Source organism: Ursus arctos, unplaced genomic scaffold, assembly GCF_023065955.2.
Source record: "Ursus arctos isolate Adak ecotype North America unplaced genomic scaffold, UrsArc2.0 scaffold_14, whole genome shotgun sequence".
NCBI classification, from domain to species: Eukaryota; Metazoa; Chordata; class Mammalia; order Carnivora; family Ursidae; genus Ursus; species Ursus arctos.
In genome coordinates this window covers 25,944,003-25,967,992 of record NW_026622808.1, presented here as the reverse complement: position 1 = coordinate 25,967,992, position 23,990 = coordinate 25,944,003, and the positions used below count along the sequence as shown (strand labels likewise).

The 23,990-nt window shown below is 57.9% G+C and overlaps 2 protein-coding genes across 8 annotated transcripts in view; both read left to right on the top strand.

Moving 5' to 3' along the window:
• Nucleotides 1-15,525, top strand: part of BRD4 (bromodomain containing 4) — an 89,355-nt gene extending 73,830 nt beyond the window's left edge. For 4 of the 5 annotated variants that reach the window (XM_044380741.3, XM_048227099.2, XM_026490326.4 and 1 more), the window contains 8 exons: nucleotides 6,416-6,468; nucleotides 6,583-6,955; nucleotides 7,601-8,188; nucleotides 11,050-11,424; nucleotides 11,556-11,686; nucleotides 11,830-12,035; nucleotides 12,126-12,366; nucleotides 12,699-15,525. In XM_044380741.3, coding sequence (XP_044236676.1) covers nucleotides 6,416-6,468; nucleotides 6,583-6,955; nucleotides 7,601-8,188; nucleotides 11,050-11,424; nucleotides 11,556-11,686; nucleotides 11,830-12,035; nucleotides 12,126-12,366; nucleotides 12,699-12,767 — 2,036 coding nt within the window. In that variant the 3' untranslated portion in view covers nucleotides 12,768-15,525. The remainder of the gene's footprint in view (nucleotides 1-6,415; nucleotides 6,469-6,582; nucleotides 6,956-7,600; nucleotides 8,189-11,049; nucleotides 11,425-11,555; nucleotides 11,687-11,829; nucleotides 12,036-12,125; nucleotides 12,367-12,698) is intronic. The other variant, XM_048227100.2, reaches the window with a different exon arrangement.
• Nucleotides 15,526-15,539: 14 nt separating this feature from the next.
• EPHX3 (epoxide hydrolase 3) lies at nucleotides 15,540-20,947 on the top strand. 3 transcript variants are annotated; one of them, XM_057311579.1, is made up of 9 exons: nucleotides 15,540-16,864; nucleotides 17,369-17,468; nucleotides 17,722-17,910; nucleotides 18,123-18,208; nucleotides 18,569-18,726; nucleotides 18,817-18,945; nucleotides 19,848-19,951; nucleotides 20,045-20,181; nucleotides 20,275-20,947. In XM_057311579.1, exons 3-9 carry the CDS (start codon nucleotides 17,737-17,739, stop codon nucleotides 20,498-20,500), a joined length of 1,014 nt encoding a protein of 337 aa, XP_057167562.1. In that variant the 5' UTR covers nucleotides 15,540-16,864; nucleotides 17,369-17,468; nucleotides 17,722-17,736; the 3' UTR covers nucleotides 20,501-20,947. The 3 variants fall into 3 exon arrangements, with proteins under 3 accessions (XP_057167562.1, XP_057167561.1, XP_057167560.1); XM_057311578.1 differs by adding an exon at nucleotides 17,105-17,201 and having other exon boundaries at nucleotides 17,369-17,910; XM_057311577.1 differs by having other exon boundaries at nucleotides 17,369-17,910.
• Nucleotides 20,948-23,990: the final 3,043 nt, after the last annotated feature.

The window sequence follows — 23,990 nt, the reverse complement described above, 5'->3', positions numbered from 1 at the left end:
GGTTATGGGCAGAGCTGTGCCTCCCTGTCACCTGTGCTGGGATCATGTCTGTCTGGCTCATGGGGCCAGGAGGGATGTCTCAGGACTCTTTGTCCAGCCTTCCACCCATCACATTGCTGATGATGGTCTCTTTCCACATGCCATCCACAGGTCTTTCTGGGCAGGGTGGACACCACAGCTCATGTCCCTCCTAGGAGCATATCCTCCTACCCCAGCTTCCTGGGCTGGGACGGGTTCGGGAAGGTGTGGGGGCAATGCTCTTGGATTTGGGCCTGGTCTTCTAGTTGCAGTGGGAGCACACTCCAGCTATTTTAGTCTCCTTGTTTCCTTTTCCCAGGATTGGAGCATGTGGGTGTTTCTTAATAGCTCCAGGGGAAAAAGGAATGCTTGATGTTTTGGAAAGATTTGAGCCGGAAAGTGCAGACGGAGGCCATGGAGCGTTCTTCCCAGACAACCAGCCTCAGCTTCGAACCCCTGGGGTCTTTGAGGGACTGGGTCCCAGTCCTATGTTGGGGCCTGCTGCTGCCTGCTCCAGGGGTGTGACGCTTGTTCTTGGGAAAAGGGAGAGGCCCCTGATGGAGGGATGGGGGTGGGGTGGGGATAGGAAGAGACTTGGTGGATGGGACTGTAGCTGGTCTGCCTGTACTGTCACGTGACCCCTCATACACCCACATGCAGGGGTCGCAGCTGGAGGGACTCTGGGGCTTCATGGGCAAGGGCGAGCCTTGTGGAATGTGCCCTGAATGATAGGCCGGCCGGTGGGTGGGTTTTTCCCACGCGCACACTCGAAGACCATGGGAGCGCAGTGTTGGTTGCATCTGCAACTCTAACGGAGGCATCCGCTCTTGTGTGGGTGGGAACGTGCCCCACGCCCCTCTCCGGTCAAGGGGAAACACACTCGATGCCCTGGGAAAGGAGGACAGCTTTGCTCCTCAGCCTGTGTTCGTTTTGTTTTTCCCCCCACCTTGACAGTTTGTATAATTGCTTCCTCTTTTTATGATTTGGGTGGAGTTTTTTGTTGTTTTTGGTGGGGTTTTTTTGTTGTTTTTTGTTTTATTTTTTGGTGGTGGTGGTTGTTTCTTGGGGTTTGTAGGAATGCAGAAATGAGGCTGTTTGCTGGACGTCCTGCACTCCAGAGGCCCTTTCTGGGGAACTTCCTTATCTCTGCCCAGGCCCTGAGGAAGGGCTGGCATCACTTCCGTGAGGTAGACAGTGTGCAGAAAAGCAGATCCAGAGGGGACAAGCTTAGAGTTGGGGTGCTTGATGGGTGTGGCACACTTGGCTGGTCTTCAGGAGTGATGGCAAGTAGGGCAGGCAAGGGCGCCTCTCACATTCAGAGACCTTCAGTAAAGGAAATGCCGGCCTGCACTCAGGGTGCACATGGAACTTGTTACTGGAAGCAGCTGTTCTGTGTAGAAGCATAAACAAGGCTCTGGGTGGTTTTGGAGATGTCCGCATGTGCCGGAACTGTGCCCCTTGTAAAAGGAAGGTGGGTCTGTCGCCGCCTGTGGCTGGCCAGGCAGGGGGCAGGGCTGCCAGGCTCCGGCGCTGTTCTCTCGTGCCCTGTCAGCGGGCAGGGCACAGGAGGCTGGCTCGGTCTGTGGTTCTTCTGTTCTTGTGACTTGAACGGTACATTCCACACCATTTCTCTCACACTGGTTTCTCTCTCCCTCTATGTAGGTCCTGCCTAATCATTGGACACGGACTCTTAATAAAACGGTCTTCAGTTCCAGATTCCTTCCCAGCAAGCTATAGCTTAAGTCCATTTTCTTCTGTGAAAGGGACAGGACTCCATCAAGTTATGGAATTCCTCAGAGCCTTGGGCTTGTCCCCCAGGGTGGATTAGTCATGTCCAGCAGTACACGCCTAGTCCTGCCTCTGGGAAGGCTGCCTGCTTGGCTGGCCACCCGGGCCTCCTGTGTAAAGACTGCCTGGCTGTCCTGCCCAGCCTCCCTGGTCGTCTGGGGTCTTCGGGTGGGTGGCATCTCCCAGCGGGTGATGACAATCCCCCCCTGCACACACATACATGTGGTGCTGCTCCGTGTGCAAGGCCCCATCACAAGTATGTTTTCTCTCTTCATCCCTCCCTCTTTGTCTGGATTCTAACTGCTTTCCTCCTGGACCTTAAAATGATGTTAGCCCAGGGAAGGTCTCATTCAGCTGAAGGAAGAACACTCTTTAACATCTAGAGTTTTCCCCAGTGAGGAACCAGGGGGACCTGAAGGCTCGTGGGGCTGTCCCTCAGCATGCCCTCTCTCTGGTGGCTTGTGAGACTCCATCAGCTGGAGGCTGTAACCAGCTACAGCTGACTCCCAGGCCCCTGGAGTCTTTCTTCTGTTTTCATTGTTCCCATTGTTGCCTGTTGGGCATTTTCCCAACTTTTTTGGCCTCTTTGCCTAAAGTCACAGAGGGGAAAGTACCTCTTGGGCTGCCTCCCTGTCCCTCCCAAGGAATTAGAAGCAGGCTGCAGTGGGCAAGAGCTGCTTTCAGGAAGGTCACTGCTGAGGGGCACTCGAGGAGAAACAGCCGTGCAGCCAGCTGACCTAGCCCCTCGAGTCCATGATTCCTGTCCCCAATGGGGTTGGGGCCCTGGGCAAGTGGACGAGAAAGGGCTCTCTAACCCAGAGCACTGGACCAGTCCCTCGTGAGGCCATCCGAGTCCTTGGGGCCTGCTCCGTGCACATCTCTGAGGGGTGTTGGCAGTGCAGACACCCTTCTATTCTTCAGTGCCCTAGAATAATGACAGCCTCTGGGGGTGGGGCAGGCCAGGGTGGCTGCATCATCCAAGCCCTCTGAGAGGCACTGAATAGGATTTTTTGCTCTAAAAATAAATATCGGCCCTTTTTTGGTCATGAATCCAGCATTTCAGCAGAAAACTGCCTGATGAAAAGTCCCCTAAGGAACAGCATCTGTGTTTCAGGGAGTGCTCCCCCCCCCCTTCTCCTTTTTAAAGTGTAGTTTGTGTGTACTTCTTGAAGGCCTATAGCAGTTTCCCGGCGTCTTGGAGCCCGCCTTCTGGAGCTGGAAGCAAGTTTGAGGAGGTGTAGTTCACCGTCAGCAGGCCCTCGGGCACTGGCCTCCTCCTGTGCAGAAACCCTGGGACCTGTCCTCTGGGTTTTGTGTTCTAGATCAGCTTCTCCAGAGCCTCCAGGGCCCTGCCATGATGCTTGCAAGTTCCTAGGCTGCTCTCTGATCCTCTGGCCAGTCGATTTCCAGTCAGGCTCCATTTGCCAAACAGACTATTTTGAGCTGCCCTTTGGCCTGTGCCTGATGTGTTCCCAGTGCAGCTCGGCCTGGCTGGAGCCAGGGGGCTTCATGCCCGGAGATTCCCACAGGACAGTTGGGAAGCTGTTGGCATTGTCTTTCTGGGAAGATTCTGCTGTCTTGGAACAAATGGCAGCCTGGATTCCCACAGTGTCGGCCTATGTGCTGCCCCGCCCCTTCCCACACTCGTGCATACCAGCTATAGCCACAGGCCAGTTCTCCTGCAGGGTCTTTGCACCCTTTCTGTCCGTGGATCCTGGCCTCCTTGCCCGTGGGGCTTCCATCTGTCAGAGAACTTGATCTTTAGACTCGAGCCGTCACACCTGTGCCCAGTACCCCAGGAATAGAGCAGAGAGAGCAGTACCAACTCACTCCTCATTGGCAGCCTCCTGTGTGCGGGCAGGGGAAATGCCACCTTGACACACCAGCCGGCCTGTGGGGGCCTGAGGAGTTGCTGTGGGAGGGGTGGGTGGCCTGGGCCTCTGCTAGTGCAGAGGCTCCCCAGTCAGTTGAGTTGAAGGGGCTCTGTGCCTCTGCCCTACCCTTACCCTCAATCCTGTCTCCTTCCCTTGAGTGGGGGTGGGGGGCGGGAGGAATCAGTGTTTTAATCAGATTTTACAAAAAAAAAAAAGTTTTAATTCTTTGTACAATTACCATCCTATGTAAAGATGAAATTTGTGTTGAGTTCAAGATTTTCATGGAATAAAGATCACACAGTACTTGAGGCCATCTTCATGTAACCCTTTCTAGAGAGTTTTGTGTGGGGTGTCTTGGGGCTGGTGTGTTGTGAAGCTGTGCACTTCCTGTCTTGTCTTCCTACCAGTAACTCCCGACAGGAGGCTCGGGCCGTGTGAGCCAGATGCAGCTGTCCCAAACAGGCTCCAGCACTCCTTGGTCCCCAACGCTAGCCCCTTTAGTGTCCTCTGGTCCTGCAGATCTGTTGTACACGTCCCACTGGCTCTCCCACTCTAGGCCTGCCCCCTCTCCCTACCAGCACTTCCTCATGGAGACCTGGACCTGGGACACTTTCCAAGGCAGCCAAGACCCGCTCTCTGGATCTCCTGGGCCCCACTGCATTTTATCCCCATGAGTGCTCATGTGGTCCTCTCTGCTCACTGGCTGCAGGGAGATAGTGAAGGCTCAGAGCCACCATCCCTTCTTTATGGTGGAAAAAACCGTGCTTCCCCTGGGGCCATGAGATGACAGGCTACCCCAGTCCTCTCCCCACAACACAGTGTCTTCTCCTGGTCAGACTTTACCGGTTGGCCCCTTTCTTAGCCCCCGTTTCCGGTCCCCCAGCCTTTGAAAGGCCTGCCCAGTGTGCGAGCAGCTATTCCAGCCTCCCTCGAGCTTCAGTTTATGTTACTGGAATCTGCTGGGAGAGGTGCCTATCCTGGAGGGACCCTCGGCCCCTTTCTCCTGCTCCCTTTGGCTCAGTGGCTCTGAATATTATGCTTTCCCCCAGCGCATGTAGGGTCAGTCCTTTTGGTCCTGGGCCTCCCACCTCTGTAGTTCAGTGTGCCTCCTTTACCCTGCAGCTGCTAGTCCCGTGGCCGTGATCCTGCAAGTCACTCAAACTGTCCCCTTTTGTATGTCCCACCCACAAGAGTGTTCCTCTCACCTGGTTTCCTGCTGTGACCCAAAGAGCCCTGAACCCTGTATCCTGGTATCTCCAGTGTCCAGGTTTGAGGCTGGGCATACGGTGCCCGTGTCCCAGATGTCCCCGGTTGCTGCCATTTGTATGAGGACATGTGTCTGTAGCTGCTGAGGTCTGTGTCACGCTGTCTTGTCTCTTGCATGGAGTGGTGAGCTCTCGCAGGGCACGAGGTCCCTTCTCATCCCTTTCGGTAGCGCACTGCCCAATGTGGCCTTGCACCTCACAGAAGCTTAGCATGGCCCTCAGTGAAGCAGCTGCAAGTGGGGGTAGCAGAGCATGTGTCCTCCAACACCAGCAAGATCCGGCACCCTGGCAAGGAGCTTAGGGGATGCCACACAAAGCCATGAGGTGTCTCTTGGTGACAGGAATTGGAAAAGCACCATGGGTCCCCTCCCACCTGGCTGGTGACTTCATCATTTCCCAGCCCATGAGTATTATTGACTGGTTCTCCTCTCCCTCACTGCGGTTTGCACACCAGCGATTGTTGGTGAGGGGCAGACAGCTGGCAGAAGATCCTTAGCCTGACTCTGGGGGGCGGGTGCAGGGGTGGGTGTGCACTGGTTCCTGCACATTCCTTGCAGGCGCAGGCCCACCCTGGACGAGTCCACACGACGGCGGCAACCAGCCATCGGCCCTTGAGAGATCAGGGCACACACGGCAGGGAGGGTCCCTGCAGCACATTGGCTGTGTCCCAACACAGGGACCTCTCTGATGCCGGTCTCCCAGGAGGAAGAGGGTGCTGGTTGGTGGCCTCCCTGGGCTGGCCAGTGGTAGTGAGCACCTTCCCTGTTTCCTCCTGGTCATTCCTGGGAGGCCGACCTATTTCTTCCCTCCCACCCTCCCTTAAAGTGCTCACTCTGTGGCCAGGCCTGTTGGCATGGGCCGGCACCACTGCACTCTCTCACCCCCAGTTGTGCATCTGCTTCTCCTGGGAGGATGGGAAGGAGCCAGCGTAGAGGGCAGTGCAATTGGAGGCCAGCATGTTGTTAACTCTGTAGCTGTGTGACACGGGGCAAGTCCCTTAATTTCTCTGAGTCTCACTTGGCTGCTCCATCAAATGGGTGTGATGCTTTCTAATGCCACGATTGTTCCAAAGCAAGGCAGGTTGGGGTGCAGACACCTGGGTCACCATAGTGGCGTCTGACCAGCAAGTAGGGGGAGACACTGGGCAGGGAGGTGTGTCCGTAGCTCAGCTCCCAGTGTACCCAGGTGTCATCCTTTAATGGAGCCAGCTGGTGGTCTGGAAATTGGCAGGGAGCATTTTCAAATATGGTCCCCACTAGGAAAAGTGGCAGGCAATGGGTAGGTGACACCCCACATGTCTTTCCCTTTCCCGTGACCGACTCCCATCCCAGACAGAACCCAGCTACCCTCCATCTCACCGTCACTGGCCCTTCTCCTGAGCTTACCCTCCATTTTCTCCTTGCTCTGCCTCCGAGGCCAGCTCACAGTCCGCTCCCCCAGAGCCTCACCACCTTCTCTTTCCCTCTGCAGAGATGGCTCCGAAGTCGAAAAAGAAGGGGCATCCCGGGAGGGAGCAGAAGAAGGTACGTGATTTCAGGGGTGTCCTCCAGCAGGTGAGCAGTGACTGCCTGCCCTTGCGGACCCTGAGGGTACCCGGGTGTGTGCCGCCTGCCTGATGTCAGCCTGTCTGTCTGCAGCACCATCACCACCATCATCAGCAGATGCAGCAGGCCCCGGCCCCTGTGCCCCAGCAGCCCCCGCCGCCTCCCCAGCAGCCCCCGCCGCCCCCACCTGCGCAGCAGCAGCAGCAGCAGCCCCCGCCCCCACCGCCCCCACCTGCCATGCCGCCGCAGGCAGCCCCCACGATGAAGTCCTCGCCTCCGCCCTTCATCGCCGCCCAGGTGCCCGTCCTGGAGCCCCAGCTCCCAAGCAGCGTCTTCGACCCCATCGGCCACTTCACCCAGCCCATCCTGCACCTGCCGCAGCCTGAGCTGCCCCCCCACCTGCCCCAGCCGCCCGAGCACAGCACTCCACCTCATCTCAACCAGCACTCGGTGGTCTCTCCTCCAGGTGAGCTGCAGCCACGCCTGCCCAGGTGCAGGGAGGCCCCCTTCCCACCCTGCTCTTTCACTGTGACTAGGCACTCTGGGCGACCTGTGGAGTCCCCATGTTGTCTTGCCTCCAAGGGGAGGTCGGTGACTACCCAAGCCATTAAGGAAAACATGAGCCACTGAGGCCCAGGGTCTGCATAGGTAGTGCCTCAGTATGGAAGATACTCTTTTCTTCTGCTGGGCCAAGCATTGTGTGAGATGGAAAAAAGATGTGTGCGCCCCCTCCCCGCCACCGCCCCAGCTCCCAGTTGAGGATGGAGGTGCTGGGACACACACACACCTGGGGGATTCAGGGAAGGCCTGCCTACTCTGAGACCTGAAGGGCAAGTGTGAAAATAGGGAGCAGCTGAAGGGAAGGGAAGGGAAGGGAGGAAGGTTGGGGGTGCAGAGTATAAGGTAGAATAGCAGTGGTGAGGATCCCAATCCTGTAGACTTCTCTGGAAGCTGTTCTTACCTGGAGTTTATGGGAAGCCAAGGAGGGCGGAGCGAGATGGCTAGTTGGAGGGAGACCAGCAGGAAGTCATGATGGAGCAGAAAGGCTGGGCTGAGGGCCATGGGGTACAGAAGCTGTGAGCCTCACTGCCACGCTGTCGTGTCCTTCCAGCTTTGCACAACGCGCTGCCCCAGCAGCCATCGCGGCCCAGCAACCGAGCCGCTGCCCTGCCCCCTAAGCCTGCCCGGCCCCCGGCCGTGTCGCCTGCCCTGGCCCAGCCACCCCTTCTCCCACAGCCCCCCATGGCTCAGCCCCCCCAAGTGCTATTGCAGGAGGACGAAGAGCCACCCGCCCCACCCCTCACCTCGATGCAGATGCAGCTCTACTTGCAGCAGCTGCAGAAGGTGCAGCCCCCCACACCACTACTCCCTTCCGTGAAGGTGCAGTCCCAGCCCCCACCCCCTCTGCCCCCTCCACCCCACCCTTCAGTGCAGCAGCAGCTTCAGCAGCAGCCACCGCCACCACCCCCCCAGCCACAGCCACCGCCCCAGCAGCAGCACCAGCCCCCCCCACGGCCCGTGCACATGCAGCCCATGCAGTTCCCTACCCACATCCAGCAGCCCCCACCGCCCCCAGGCCAGCAGCCCCCACACCCACCCCCAGGCCAGCAGCCGCCACCACCGCAGCCTGCCAAGCCTCAGCAAGTCATCCAGCATCACCCTTCACCCCGGCACCACAAGTCGGACCCCTATTCAACCGGTAAGTTGGCTTTTGCCCCTGGGCTCTGGGGAGGCTGGTGCTGGGCCCAGAATTTTGTCTTTAAGAAGCCAGACTGGTCAGCTCATGCTTCAGGCTGAGATGGGCTCAGAGCCCCACCTTGAAAGCTCTGGGTTGGTTCCAGAGGTGGCTGAAAGGGGGCATTGGTCCTTCACATAGTGTTGTTATCTGGCTTGCAACCTGATGACTGGGAACAAGGTCCCCACTGACGCTTCTCTTGGAACTCACAGTTAAGAGTATTACAGTGCATCGTGATCCTGCTAGTTGGGGAAGACGGAGACACCTGATCTGTTTCTGGAAGTCAGGGCAGACTTCCTGGAGGAGGTGATCAGAGGGTGAGCCAGAGCTAATTTAACAAACAGAGTAGGGAGTGAGGCCCAGGCAGAGCTAGGGGCAGGCCTGGACAGCCGGGGGCTCTTTGGGAACCTGTAGGACTCGGTGCTCTGCTCTCAGTGAGGCTCACTTGGTGGGAGTCAGGACCTTGTGGGAGAGAATTGGGCTAAAGCTGAAAGGTATCTTGGGGTGTACACGGGAGCTGTTTCCCTTTCCCTGGTCCATGTCTCCACAGTGATCCAGGCTGTCCTTTTTCTGTTGGTAGTGTTTATCAGGCCACGCCCTCTCGCCTTTCCTGGCACTTGTTTTCTAAGTGTCTGTGACCAGAATGTGCTGGCCGGCCTCAGCGAGGGAATCGTTCCAGTCAGTGCCTCATGGTGTGGTGACATGTGAGGTTCAGGGTTGGGGCTCCTGGACTTGGCAGTACAGACCATGTAGCCTGGCGAGGGAGTGCAGGTGCCGCCTACAAATTGAACAACAAGGCTGTTGATCTTAGGCTGTGACTGCTCCGAGACCTTGCAAAAGCTTCCAGGTACCAAGTGGATCATTGGACGCCCTGAGCCAAGAACAGCTGGCTGGCCTCCCTGAGAAGGCTGGTGCTGGTCCTGGTCCTGGCAGCTAGCTGTGCAGCTGTGCCTGTTTTCACCCTTAAGGAAGGCCAGGCTTCCCTGTGGGGGGGCAGTGATGAGCAGGAGATAGATGCCTTTGGTGGAGCTAGTTCTTAGTGGGGCAAATTTCCTCTGGCGACCTACACTGTGAGTCCTCATGCCCCCCTCCTCTGAGCTCCTGTGGCCTGGGGTGGGTCACAGGGAGCAGCGTGGGTTGGAGTGTGGCTCGGGACTTTGGGCCAAAGCCGAGTTGGAGTCCCAAGGAGGTGCATCCCTGGGCACCTGGCCAGCTTGCAGGCACTACCCCTGAGCCACTGGGCCTCCCCTCCAGCTGCTGGTGGGTGAAGCCACTGGCTGGCAGTTGATACAAATCATAGATCCAAGCATCTGCCTGCTGTCACCCAGGTCAAGCCTCAGCAGGTGCTGCTGAGGGAGCCACCCCGGACGAGAGACTGTCACAGTCGTGTGCCTGCAGATCCCTAGGCCTGGACTGGGGCCCCCAACACCAAGGCTGGTGAAACCAGCCACACGGGGCTGGAGACCAAGGTGCAGGTGTGGGCTGGTCTTCACGACCATGTTGTCTCCGAGCAGCTGTTCTGCCTTTCTAGGGTTAGGAGCAAGCTCTGGCTTTAGAGAGATGGGCAGGGAGGGTCCACCATACGTGAGGCATTGTGGTCTGTACCTGGTCTGTGCCAGGCCCAGGGGGCTGGTGGAAGACTGAGGGTGTTGGTGTGTCTGCTGGCAGATGGCAGCTGGAATCCAGTCTGAAGGAGGGCAGTGGAAGGGCTCCATGCAGAGCTTGGGTTAGGTTGTTCAGGGCCAGGAGCAAGTGCACTGCAGAGAGGTGGCTTTGTTTTGTGGACAAGTGCGGCTTGTCCCATGCTGGAGCTGGCCAAGACATGTCAGGGATTCAAGCAAGCAGGAAGGTGTTTCCATGCTAGAGCAAGTAGAAGAGTTGAAGGCAGGTCTTGGTGACTGTGACCTAGGGCTATTTCTCCTCAGTGAAGCTGAGGTGTCAGACTTAAGTGCTCTGATAGTGCTTTCCAGGCTCCTGCCTTGTGCCAGGTAACTTGGACTTTGTGGCTGCCTGGATCTCTACTCTCCCACCCACCCACCTTTGGTTTGAGGGAGGTGGGTGGTGGGCTGGCCCAATTCCTGTAAGAACCATAAGCCGAGGACCTGTTCTACCAGCTCTGCTATGGTGCAGGCCAGTTCCAGGCATCCTTCTTGTGTGGGGCTTGCAGACTGAGTTGTGTGGGGAGGGTCTCCTGGGGATCCGGTCCCGGTTCGGTTTCGTCCATGCAGGCAGGTTAAGCCATGTGCAGGGATAGCTGGGAGCCCAGGCTGTCTGTTCTGTAAGGTTATTGATGTTCCTTTTTTTTTTTTTTTTTTTAAAGATTTTATTTATTTACTTGTCAGAGCACGTGCACACAAGCAGGGGGAGCAGCAGGCAGAAGGAGAAGCAGGCTCCCTGCCGAGCAAGGACCCCCATGCAGGACTCAATCCCAGGACCCTGGGATCATGCATGACCTGAGCCAAAGGCAGGCGCTTAACCAACTGAGGCACCCAGGCATCCTATTGATGTCCCTTGTATTTAACCCAAGCTGTGCCGTGGAGCCACCAGGAGAACTTCTAAAAAGTACTCAGGCCCAGACCTTACCTGTGAGCAACTACATCAGGATCTGCACTTGTCAGAGATTCCTGATGATTCTGACACACAGGGCATCAGATGCCAGGACTGATCTCATGGCTCCAAGAAGCCCTGCTGTACGCTGAGCTCAGGGCCTGAGGTGCCTGGGGCTCAGCCAGTGTGGGTCCCCCCCAGGTTAGGAGGGCGCCTGGCTGGGCCCAGGCCAGTGGCGGCCACACAAGTTCTGACATGCTCCTTGTCCCCTCTCCTAGGTCACCTCCGCGAAGCCCCCTCCCCGCTTATGATACATTCCCCCCAGATGCCACCGTTCCAGAGCCTAACCCACCAGTCGCCACCCCAGCAAAACGTTCAGCCTAAGAAGCAGGTAAAGGGCAGGGCTGGGCCACAGCCCCCAGGGCCAGGTGCGGGCCGGTGCCAGAAGCACCCACCTGCCTCACCGGCCACCGTGCCTGTGCCATCCCAGGAGCTGCGTGCGGCCTCTGTGGTCCAGCCCCAGCCCCTGGTGGTGGTGAAGGAGGAGAAGATCCACTCACCCATCATTCGCAGCGAGCCTTTCAGCCCCTCACTGCGGCCAGAGCCCCCTAAACACCCGGAGAGCATCAAGGCGCCTGTTCACTTGCCCCAACGTGAGTGTCCTCTCTGCCCCTGGCCTGCACTGGATGGGAGCTTTCTGTGGGCTGGTTGACTCGACCCTGCTGGGCTTGGGGGCAGGGGGGAATGGGCCCCGGCCCAGGCCCACAAGCTCTTTGTGTTCCAGGGCCTGAGATGAAGCCTGTGGACGTCGGGAGGCCTGTGATCCGGCCCCCTGAGCAAAACGCGCCCCCAGCAGGGGCGCCTGACAAGGACAAACAGAAACAGGAGCCTAAGACGCCAGTTGCACCCAAAAAGGTAGGAACAGTGAGTCCACAAGTGTCCCCATGCCAGGGAGGCACCTTGGGGGAGGGAGGTGTGCCCTTATGCTTTGGGACTGTCAGGAGGAGTCCAGGTGCGGAAGAGCCGCTCAGCCACCCTGTGGTTTCTCTGCCTGCCAGGACTTGAAAATCAAGAACATGGGCTCTTGGGCTAGCTTGGTGCAGAAGCATCCCACCACCCCGTCCTCCACAGCCAAGTCCTCGAGTGACAGCTTCGAGCAGTTCCGCCGGGCTGCCAGGGAGAAGGAGGAGCGCGAGAAGGCCCTGAAGGCGCAGGCCGAGCACGCTGAGAAGGAGAAGGAGCGACTTCGGCAGGAACGCATGAGGTGGGCTGGGGTCGCAGGCAGCCTGGGGCCTCTGGGGCTGGCGCCGCCCCCGTGCTGACGGGCAGCTCTGCTCTGCTCTGCTCTGCTCAGGAGCCGAGAGGATGAGGATGTGCTGGAGCAGGCCCGGCGAGCCCATGAGGAGGCACGCCGGCGCCAGGAGCAGCAGCAGCAGCAACGGCAGGAGCAGCAGCAGCAGCAGCAGCAACAGCAGGCCGCCGCTGTGGCCGCCGCCGCAGCCCCCCAGGCCCAGAGCTCCCAGCCCCAGTCCATGCTGGACCAACAGAGGGAGTTGGCCCGAAAGCGGGAGCAAGAGCGAAGGCGCCGGGAAGCGGTGAGTTAGGGGACCTCTGGGCCGGGGTCCACCCTTGGAGGGGCTTGGGAAGGGGACTGGGAACCTCGGGGTGAGGGCAGTCACTCTCTGAGAGGTGGGGTGCGTGGGAAGCTCGTGGGGTGGGTGCTCAGGACGGGGCTCCTGCTTGTCTGCACTGTGCTGGCCTCGAGGTCTCACAGGTGGCTCAGGCTCAGGCCCAGTGTTGGGAGGTTCCTGGGTGTGGCCCTGGGGGCCTAGCCTGTGCTGGGGGTGGGGGTGGGGGATTTGGAAGCTGTAGTAAGGGTAGGACACCTAGTCTTACTGCCTTCCTCCCTCCCTCCTCTCCCATCCAGATGGCAGCTACCATTGACATGAATTTCCAGAGTGATCTATTGTCAATATTTGAAGAAAATCTTTTCTGAGAGCACCTAGGTGACTTCTGACTTTGATTTTCTGGCGAAACGTTGACTCTCCATAGTGTTAGGGGCGGCAGTGGAGGCGGGTAGCAGCGGCAAGGGGGTGTCTCCGGGCCTGGCCCTCCTGCATGCTATGCCCGGGGCAGGCCTGACGGGCAGCTGAGGATCGCAGAGCCTGTCTGCCTTACAGCCAGCTGGACGTCCCGCCACCCACCACCCCCTCACAGGACGTCAGCTCAGAGCACGCCTCTCCACGAGCAAGTGCCGGCCAGACCCAAGCCGCGTGTCCCCGCGTGCGGGGCAGAGGTCCTGCTCTCCGCCAAATGTCTACACAGTATACAGAGGACATTGTTGCTGCCGCCACCGTGACTGGTTTTCTGTCCCCGAGAACGTGACGTTTGTGACGTCCTGCCCACCAGGAGTCCTTCCCCCACATCCCAGCCACCACCGCCCGCTCCCAGGAGGCCAGGGCAGGCCCAAGCGAGCTGGAGGCGGGCGAGGGCGCGGGCCCACCCCCTTGCTGGCACTGACTTTGCCTTGAACAGACCCCACCCCTCCCCTCCCCCCACAAGCCTTTAATCGAGAGCCGCTCTCTGTAAGTGTTCGCTTGTGCAAAAGGGAATAGTGCCGTGGAGGTGTGTGTGTGTCCATGGCAATTTGGAGCGAGGTGACTGTCACACGTGCGTGTGTGGGCCGGCCTCGCCCAGTGAGTGAGGCCACCAACCAAAGTCAGTTCCTTCCCACCTGTGTTTCTGGGTTTTTTTTTTTTTTTCTATATATATATTTTTTGTTGGATTCTATTTTATTTTTAATTCTCTCTTCTCCTCCAGACACAATGGCACTGCTTATCTCCGAAATGGTGTGATCGTCTCCTCATTGAGCGGCGGCTGCCACCGCGCTGTGGGTAGTGTGTGACCGTGGCTGTACTGTGTAGTGAACATAGTTGGCATATCTTTGTTTGAAGTTTGTTGGTGACTCCACCAAACTGGTGTAAAAAAACTCAAAAAAAAAAAAAAACCCACAAAAAACAAAACAAAACACAAAACACAAAAAAAAAACTGCCTATATTTTACTCAGTTTCAAACTTTATTAGTCTATTTTTAATTATAAAGCCATGTTTTCTTTTCCCTCCCCCCCTTGTTTGTTTTTAACGTCAGATCTTTCTGAGTTTTTTTTTTTGTTTGTTTGTTTTTTTTTTACCAGGAAAGGAAGGGCCAGGGGATGAGGCAGGCACCAGGGGCTGGGGGGCCGCAGACTGCTGAGGTAGAGGCTCCCCACCCAGCCCGACCAGCTGGCTGCCCCTTCCCCATTTTTTTTTTTTTTTAATTTTATAATTGGAGCCCTTGGTGAGGTTACGTGTGCCATGAGAACCCACTCTACACCACAACGCTGGTGCCTCAGTGTTGGCCAAACTCTGGAGTCACTGACTGGTTTGACTTTCATACGGTGAATATGCATTTGGTCTGTACTGATCATGGAATAAACACATCTCTCTTTTTTAATGCTGGCGTCTTCCTGACATTTCTTTGTGAACCACCTGTTGCCTAGGCTAGGCCCAGGGGCCCCTCCGGATCCCCGACCACCTCTGTACAAGAATTAGCATCAGGGGCCACCTAGCCCATCTCCCGTGACCAAGCTGAAGCTGTGACAGGGAGCCCAGGTACCCATTCTTCCTGTGGACCCTGGCCTTCTAGGTGGGTAACGTGCTCCAGCAGAACCTGGCCAAACTCCAGACAGTATTCTTCCCTCTCGCCCTCCTCCGTCCTGGTCCCCCACTCACCAGAGGACTTGGGCTGCTTCTCCCACCTTGTCTGCCTCTACCTTAACTACTCCTTTCATTTAAGCTCAGGGTTACCAGATGTTCCTAGATAAGTGTACACCGCACCCCCTCAACCAGGATCCTCACCTCCCACGCATGTAGGCACGCACACATTCCTACCTAAGAGAGCCTGCCGTGTGGCTGCCGGTGTGCCCATCAGCATGCACGAGGCAAGGGCAGCACTCAAAAGTGGCCCCGGGATGTAAGATGAAAGTGTATCATTTATGTGTGCAGAGACACAAACTGAAGCATTTCTAGCACTGTTTATTAACCCTTATCCCCCTTTGTTTTTCAACCAGAAAAGCCCTTGTATCATCTTGTGTTTGGGATCTGTGAAACCTCCCGGCAAGGGTATAGTTCAGGCATCTAGCCAGAGGCCCCCAGTTGCCTCTCTGCCCCTGCCCCCACCCCCCAGCAGGCACTTCCTCGTGTCACTGTGCTGGTTCAAGTGGGACTTAGATTTTGGTTCTTTGGGGTTTCTTCCATCTCATCCCGCCCCCTCATTTCTGTTCTGTGTTTTGTTCAGTAACTTCCCCAGGCCAGGTCCGACTGTTTAGCTGGAGAAATGGTTTTGTCTGCACCTTCCTTCTAAAGATAGAACTCTGCCATGGCCCTCTCCACACCTTCCTGATGGGTGTTTCTCTAACTGGGTTGTAATTAAAACTTGATCTACTATTTAATTTCTCTGGCCATTTCCCACTCCCTCCCACAGTACTAGAAATCTTAGTCCTATACAAGAGTAAGAGGTGTGTACAAAAGCCCCCACTGTACTGTATGCACGGATCGCTTGGCCAATAATTATGTCAGTGAATCTGAGACTTGTATTAAACACTTTAGACATTTGTAGAAGGGAATTCGTAGACTTTTCACTTATATACTAAAGGTTTTTTTTTTTTTGTGCAGTTCTCATTGCAAAAATAAACATTTGTACTGAATATAAAATTACCAACCTGTGACTACCGCTGTCTTTTTATTTGAGGGTAGAGCTGGGGGTCGGGGGACGGTGAGAGTCAGTTTTGTGTAGCAGAGGAAGAAGGGAGATCCCCAGACACCCACTAGCCATGCAGCCAGATTAGAGGACTTGGGAGGGATACCGGGATCATCCAGTGGTTGGAGAACGGATTTGATGGAAAGTGTAAAAGAAACCAAAGCTTTGATACAGGCTAATAGTGCAAGAAAAGAAAGGTACTAAGTAAAGAGAGAATAAACCTTTGTACAATACCTCACCGTCTACCGACGCTGAGATACGTTGTTTACTGAGGCAGAACCACATAAGCCACTATTCGACTTTACGTAGGAGCCCACAGACTTAATTATGGTCCCAGGGCAGTGTAATGTTTAGCAGCCAGAACAATGCAAAGGTAAGGTTAGCAGTGGGAGGTGACAAAAACAATGAGTGGAGTGCTTACAGTTAAAGGAAACCAATAGGAAAACTAAAAACGGGTAGGGCCTGTCCAGTGGTGACGACGAGTCGATGCAATGCTTAATGCCCCAAATTGGTCATCAAGAAATAGCCACACAAGCGCATTGAGAGTTACCTGGATAACCACCAGAAGAAAGCTAAAAGCATTCTGATGGCTGCCTCCGGGCGGAAGGAGAGGTGGAGCCCGAGATTGTTGCTTTTTTCTGTAAATCCTGTTTAGCAAGCTGTGTGGCTTTAGGCAAATGACTTAATCCCCGAGTTTCAGGTTCGTGGTCTGTAATACAGGAGTGTGATAATAGTGCCTGCACTTAATAGGGGTGTTATACAGGTTAAACGATGAGTGACCCTGAAATGTTCAGGATCTTGGGGGAAGGTTGCAAAACAGGAGGAGGAAGCTGGCCTTGGCCTGTCGCCCGACCCTGCCCCACTTCCTCTTCCAGACAGAGCTCCAGCGGCTCAACCGGCCCGGTCCTCCGACTCCCAGGCCGGGCCTGTCTTTTCTAGAAGTCTGTCTCCGGGTCTTCATTGGTCGGCACCGGCGGAGCCCTGGGCCTCAACACCTGCCGATTGGCTGCCGGGCGAGGCCTGTCGCCCGCACGTCAATAACCACCGCCTTCCAATCACAGCCGTGCAGGGGCGGGCCGACGACGGGCCCGCTGGACTAACTGGAAACTGGCGCGGGGTCGAGGCCACTGGACCCGCCGTTGGAACCAGGCCCGGGTGAGGGTGCTGCTAGGTCTCTCCCATCCAGGCCAAGGACAGGGTCGCGCGCTCCAGGAAGGGGAGCTCTCGGAGGGCGGCGGCAAGGGCCCCCCCCGGCCTCCTCTGCTTGCGGCGACCACCCGCGCCTCCCCAGCCAAGGTACTACCTGTCCCCCTCCTTCCGCTTCCGGGCCCGCCCTCCCCGCCATATTAGGTTCCGGCCCCGCCCCCCGTCTCATTGGCCCGGACTCAGGCCGACCCCCAGCTTATTGGCTCAAGCCCTCGCGCCCAAACCATAGGGCCCAACTTCGGGCCTTCTCCCGCCCAACTTCAGGCCCCACTTCATCTAAGCCCCACCCTCTCCCCGCCCACCTTTAAGCCACGCCCCACTCCTGCATAGCTTCTAGGCCAAGTTGGGGTCAAGTTTCTGGCTCGTAGGCCGCACCTACCCTGCGTTGCCCCGCCCCTTCGCTCCAGGCTCCGCCCATCTCACCCAGGTACCCCACCCCCACCCCCCGCCTCCGTTAGTCCACCTATCAATCTCCCCCTACACTTCAGATCCCCACCCACCCGCGGCGGGAGTCCTACTAGACCCCGCCCCCTTCTTAAGCCCCGCCCAAGCCTGCCTAGGCCCTGCCCGCAGTTCGCATCCCTTCTCCCCAAGGCTCCTCCCCAGCCACCGAAGCCTGGTCCTCGCAGGCTCCATCCCCGCACCCATCCTGTTCCCTGTCGCCGTCGCGCCCAGGTGTTTACCTGGCACTTAGGTGAGTCGTGTGCGGCGGCGGTTTCGGTCTAAGCCTCCCGCCTCTTCTCCCGGAGCGTTCCTCAAGCCCCGAAGGCACGGAGGGGCCCCAGACCAAAGGCGGTGGGCTTCCCAGCCCGGGTCCCGCCTCCGTGCGGCTGCTCGCGCCCCCCGCCCACACCCCCAAAGGCAGCGCCGAAGTCGTCCCGGGTCGCGGCGACATGCCCGAGCTGGTGGTGACAGCGCTACTGGCGCCGTCGCGCCTCACTCTGAAGCTGCTGCGCGCCTTCATGTGGAGCCTCGTGTTCTCCGCGGCGCTGGTGGCCGCCGCCGTCTACGGCTGCATCGCGTTCACACACGTGCTGTGCCGGCCCCGGCGCGGCTGCTGCGGGCGCCCCCGGAGCACCCCGCCCGCCTGTTTGAGCAACCCGACACTGGGCGAACACTGCTTCCTGACCCTCAAGGTGAGCGCGCGCGCGCCCCGGAGCGGGGGGAGGGGGTGTGGCCGTGGGGGCTTGGAGGGTCGAGCAGCCCGGGAGGTCGGGCTTGTGGGGCTGGAGCGGGCGGGGTGAGCAGACAGCAACTGGTTGAATCCAAATCTGGGTCTGCACGTGGCCGGGGTGTTCAAGCCTAGCGAGGAAGGGTTCCCCAGGTCTCAGACGGTGCCCTCCCGCAGAGCTCGGGCTTGCGTCTGCACTACGTCTCAGCTGGACGTGGCAATGGGCCCCTCATGCTGTTTCTGCACGGCTTCCCAGAGAACTGGTAGGTCTGAAGGCCAGGGTCCCGGGGCACACAAGGCTGGAGGTGGAGCTGGAAGTGGAACTTGCACCACCAGGGCATCCAGGAGGCGGGCACTCGGGCTGGATAGATTGAGGGCACAAAGCGTACAGATGGGGTGCTGGAGGACAGGGGTCTGTGTACAGGAGGAGGCCCTGACAGGATGGGACAATCCGGTCTTGGATCCAGGGTGCAGCTGACCTTGCCCTAGGCCTGGGGCTCCCCCATCTTCCTTTCTGGGAAGCCCAGGGCAGGAAGGTGGGGCCCCCGGAAGGCCCCTGCTGGGCGTAGTGCAGAGGTGAAGCCTGGGGACCCTGACAGCCTCCCTCCCCACCCGCCTGACAGGTTCTCCTGGCGCTACCAGCTTTGGGAGTTCCAGAGCCGCTTCCACGTGGTGGCTGTGGACCTACGGGGATACGGCTCCTCAGATGCCCCTCGGGATGTAGACTGTTACACCACGGACCTACTGATGACGGACATCCAGGATGTCATCCTGGGCCTGGGTGGGGTACCCACATCCCAGGCCTGGCCTCCCTCACCCTGCCTCGCCTCTCCCTGGTATCTTACTTACACCGGTTCGTCTGGCCCCCCAGGTTATTCCAAGTGTATCCTGGTGGCCCATGACTGGGGTGCGCTCCTCGCCTGGAATTTCTCCATCTACTACCCATCCCTGGTCGAGCGGATGGTAATTGTCAGTGCTGCCCCCATGTCTGTGTACCAAGGTGTGTTGGGGAGTCCAGGGCACTGGGATATGCCTGTGTGGAGGAGCCTGTGTCTGTGTTTTCACCTCCTGGTCCACCGGTCAACACTTCAGGGCCTGGGGACACACATGACACTCCCAATCTACAGTCAATGACAATACACTTAGGAGTGACTCATATGTTTTAAGCACTTACAGGTAATCATTGTTCTGACAAGGAGCTTGCATACAGTAACCGACACAAGCCTCCTGAGCATATGAAAGTGTTATTGTCTTCGTGGTCCAGTTGGGGGAAACTGAGGCAAGAGAGGTTAAATGCCTTTCTTCTGGCAAGGAAGGTATAGATCAGTAAGCAACTACAATAGCACGAGATGCCTGTCACCTCACCTGATCCTAATTCCCAGTGTCACAGCCGAAGTGACATAGTGACATGGCCTCTATTATCTTTTTTCTCTTTCTCTCTGTCTCCCTTTTTCTCCCTCTCTCCCTCCCTCTTGGTTATCTTTTCTTGTCTGTCTCTGTCTGTAGACTGTCAGCTCCCCGGGGGCAGGGGAGTTTTGTCTGTTCTGTTTACTACTGTGTCTCCAGGGTTTTAAACGGGTCCTGGTACCCAGTAGGTGCTCAATAAATACTGAAATGCATCCAGGCCTGGGCAGGGGAAGCACACCAGTGGCTCTGGGGGCCCCTGGGAGCTGCAGAGGGAGGTGCCCGCATTCTGTGGGTACAGTGACAACTCTGCGGGGGGGGGGGAGCTGCTATCCAGGCCCGGAGGAGTGTCGAGAGTCCTCACGGGCTCTGGCAGACAGCGACGACATTCCTGAGTGTTGGCGCATCCTGTGTGCCTGACCTGGGTGCCTGTAGGAGTGCAGGGGTGTGGGGCCACCTCAGGCCCAGGCCTCACATCTGCCTTTCCCCTGCCCCCAGACTACTCTATACGCCACATCGGCCAGTTCTTCCGTTCCAACTACATTTTCCTGTTCCAGCTTCCCTGGCTGCCTGAGAAACTACTGTCCATGTCTGACTTCCAGGTGCAGTGGGGCGAAGGCCGTCCGTAGGTGGAGGGTAGCGGGTTGGGCCTGGGAAGACTGGGCACTGAAACCACAGTCCTGTTGTGTACCCAGATCCTGAAGACCACCCTCACACACCGCAAGAGAGGCATCCCACACTTAACCCCCAGCGAGCTTGAGGCCTTCCTTTATGACTTCTCACAGCCCGGTGGTCTCACGGGGCCCCTCAACTATTACCGAAACCTCTTCAGGTGAGAGCAGACCCAGGGCGGAAAGCTCAGGAGAGTTGTGGGGGCAGGGAGTTGGGGCGGTGATTCTTCTGTCTGTCTATGTCTTGGCCATAGGAACTTCCCCCTGGAGCCCCAGGAGCTGGCCACACCCACGCTGCTGCTGTGGGGAGAGAAGGACACCTACTTCGAGCAGGGGCTGGTGGGAGCCATCAGCAGTCGCTTTGTGCCTGGCCGGCTGGAGGCCCACATCCTGCCAGGCGTGGGGCACTGGATCCCACAGAGCAACCCTGGGGAGATGCACGAGTACATGTGGGCCTTCTTGCGAGACCTGCTGGACTAGTGGCCCTCACTCGCTGGCTTGTGTGCGCGTAGGAGTCCACACAATGTACATACAAGGGTGGGCTCCCGGATGGTGCGCAGGCGTGGAACTCCTAGGCCGCACACAAGGGTGTCTGTGGATGCCCTCAGGCACACCAGCCTGTAGGCTCACTCACAGGTGTGAGTGTGTGTGCAGGTGAACAAGCCCTTCAACCCTGGAGAACCAGGTACAACTCTCCTCTGGAGCTAGATGCGGAAGTCCTACCTCTCCCCTCCCCTGGGGCCTTACTCTTCTTACCAAAGTCAGCCCCCAGAGCAGCACCAACCCCAGACCCTGACCTTCCTGTCCCTGGCTTTCCTCTCCAGTCCGAGTCTTCAGCTAAATGGTGCAGTGTCCAACAGGGTACTGGCAGCCACATCTGGCTGCTTCAGTTTACATGCAAAGTAATTAAAATCAATTAAAAATTCAGTTCCTCAGTCACTCTGGCTATACTCCAAGGGCTCAATTGCCACATCAGTGGAAAGCATTCAGTTGGACAGTGCTGAGGAGGGTGCTCCTAGACTAGGGGTATCCACACCTGGCTCCTGACCCGCTCCCCCAGGGAGGGCCCTCATGTGCAAGCAGCTGGGTGTCTAGAGTCCTGTCTAGCCTGGCCCTGAACAGCTCCCACGGTCTTCCTCCCAGTTGTGACTCCAGGCCTCGTAAGGTCAAGTTCTCTTGCTGCGGCCTGCGAAGGATCCCTGGGACCCCTGTCTCCGATCCATGGAAAAACAGCTCTAGGCTCATAGGTTGGGTGTGTGAGATTCTGGACTGGCACAGGAAGGGACCAGCTCCCCGAAGGATCATCTGAGGACTGAGGCCTGCCTCTCCAGCTCCTGGAATCTTCTCTAAATGAACCACAGTGTCTGGGGATTCTTTCTGGGGTCGTCTGGCTCCAGCCTTCGGAAAAGGGTGGTACAAGTAGAGGGCGAACCATCCAGCCCTTCTATCTCAGCACTTCTATCTCCCCAGCCTTCGCCTGGCCTTTGGGGACAGTGCCATGACCTGCTGCATGATGAATCTCTCTGGGGACCAGCAGTGTCAGAAATACATTCTCTTATTCCTGGGATGGGCCAGCCTGGCTAACGCCTGCCTGCTGGTCATCCTCCTCTGTCCTCTCTTGTCTCCAACGTAACATCCTTCCACTCATCATGTGTATCAGGCACTGATCTAGGCCCTCGTTGTGGAGTTAGCAGAGAACAGGTGCAGAGAGCTGTGTGAGCGTATGATGGCTCGGAAAAGGCTTCCCTCGCTGGGGGACGCACTTTTGAGCATAAGTAGGAAGGTCAGAGGCAGAAATAAGCTTGGGCTACTGGAGTAACAACGTGGGGATTAGCGGCTGCTAGGGCAGAGCAAAGGAGGAGAAGAGGTCACACAGCCAGACCGCCAGGGGCTGCCACGACTTTGGATTCGATTCTCAAGGGGAGCCAGGGGAGGGTTTTCATCAGGGGAGGGACATGGCTTGCATTTTGAAAAGCTCCCTGTTGTGGCTGGACAGTCCCACGCAAGAGAGCGAGCGGGGTGACAGGCAGGGGGCTATGCATAGCCTCAGCACAGGGCGGCCGTTAGGCCCGACGGGAGCCGGGATCCCCAGCGCCCGCCCCGCCCCGGGGGCCCTCCACCACCCCTGCCAGGGTGGGAGCAGTGCCCCCTAGGGGCGAGGAGATGGGCCGGAGGGGAAGGGGACCCCGCGATCTCGGAGCCTGGGGCCAGGAGGCCTGCGGGCAGGATGAGGACGTTGTGTCCAGGGGGCGGTGGGTCTGGCGACGGTTGCCAGGGTGACGGGGAGAGGGCTGATGGTTGACCGGAACGGGTAGCGGTTGTCTGGGTGATTGAAGGGGCCCAGGCGAAGGCTGACGGGAGGCCTCGGACAGTTGCCGGGGCGACGGATCCGCTGACGGTTGCCAGGGCAACCAGAAGGCGCCGTCTTCCGCCTCCTCTGCCGCAGGCTGGAGGGACTCAGAGTCTGGGGGTGGAGGGGGGAATTCTTCGCGGTGACTGGACGGAGTCCTGGATGATGAGCCAATAGAGACTCGTGGCCCGGCCGAAGCCCGCCTCTCCCAGCCTGAGCCAATCCGAGAGCGCCTTTCTCCAGGACCGGGGGGGCTCCGCGCGCGCAACCCTTCGAGCGGGAGAAGGGAAGGGACCCGAGGGCTGGGAGGAGGGTGGCTCCGGCTGAGGCCCCTCCCAGGCCCGGCAACTCCCTCTCCTTGCTCTGAGCCGCCTCCAGATCACCTTTCACCACTCATTCATTCAGTCAGTCAGTCAGTCAGTCACTCGTTCATCTGTCCCTACTACCAGCTCTAAGACCAGAGGGGCGGGGGGGGGGAGACGCAGCCGGGCTCAGGTTCGAGGAGAATAAGGAACTGGCTGCATACTTGAGGAGTGGGAGGGAAGGCTCCCTGGAGGAGGCAGCCTTGGAGCTAAACCCTACAAGGCTGTGCTCCAACACACGCAAGCCTCCACGCACAGCTGATTGTGTTCCGCGGGAAAGTTTTGGATGGGAAGACATGGGATTACAAAGGACTTCGAACATCAGGCGAGGAGCTTGATCCCCAGCAGGGGAGGGTTCCCGACAGATCTGTGTGTTTGGAATCTTACGTGGGCGCTGGTGAGGGGGAAGGACCAGAGGGGGAAGACTGAGGGTCGAGAGGCCTGGAAGGAGGATGGGCATGGTTCCGGCAAAAAAGGATGAGGCCTAAATCCAGGCACTGGGTGAGGAGCAGATATGAAGGGAAGGCCAGAAGCAGGTTTGGGTCATGTTCAGTCGAAGGGGCCTGAGTCCCTGCGGCAAGGACCCAGGCGCATCTGCGGATTAAAGACAAAGATGGCCAAACGACCGTCTCTGTGTGGTGGGGCAGAGGGATGCCGAAGCTGGGAGAGGATGAAGTCTCCCCAGAATACAGCAGACAGCAAGACTGGAGACTGAGCCCTTGGGGCCCCAACATCTAAGGGATAGGCAGAGCAGAGAAACCACAGAGTTAGGAGGGGAAGCAGGCAAGTGTGGTGCCCCAGCAGCGGTGGTCGTTGTGGTGGTGGTGGTGGTGGGTGTCAAGGAGGAGGGGCACAGCCCATGGAGTCACTAGCTGCTGACAGATTGAGAGGACTGAGCCATGCACATCGTGAGGGAGGGAATCTGAGAGTGGAGGCTAAGGACGCAGGACTTGAACGTTCTGAGCACCCTTAAGCAGGAGTGAGGAGGGAAGCATGGGGACCCCAGCTGGGAGCCTAGGGGAAATAAGTGGCACCTTCAAGTGGGGTAATTTGAGGCAGGTTTGCTACAGGGCATATGCAGTGGGCAGCATTGGGGAAACCAAAGGGGCGAGCACCCATGGAGAGCCATTACCATCTCCTGGTCCCCCTGACCAGACAAAGGGAAAGAAGAATGTTAGAGCCCAGGGATAGATTTACGTGCACAGGGCCTTTCGTCAAGGGATACAACCAGCAGAGGCGATGCTATGGGAAGGGATGC

Bases quoted from the DNA above. Each gene is read 5' to 3' on its own strand.
- EPHX3 (XM_057311577.1), top strand. From the start codon at position 17,668: ATGCCCGAGCTGGTGGTGACAGCGCTACTGGCGCCGTCGCGCCTCACT. The intron at 17,911-18,122 runs GTGAGCGCGCGC...GCCCTCCCGCAG, and splicing joins ACTGCTTCCTGACCCTCAAG to AGCTCGGGCTTGCGTCTGCA. The intron at 19,952-20,044 runs GTGCAGTGGGGC...TTGTGTACCCAG, and splicing joins TGTCCATGTCTGACTTCCAG to ATCCTGAAGACCACCCTCAC.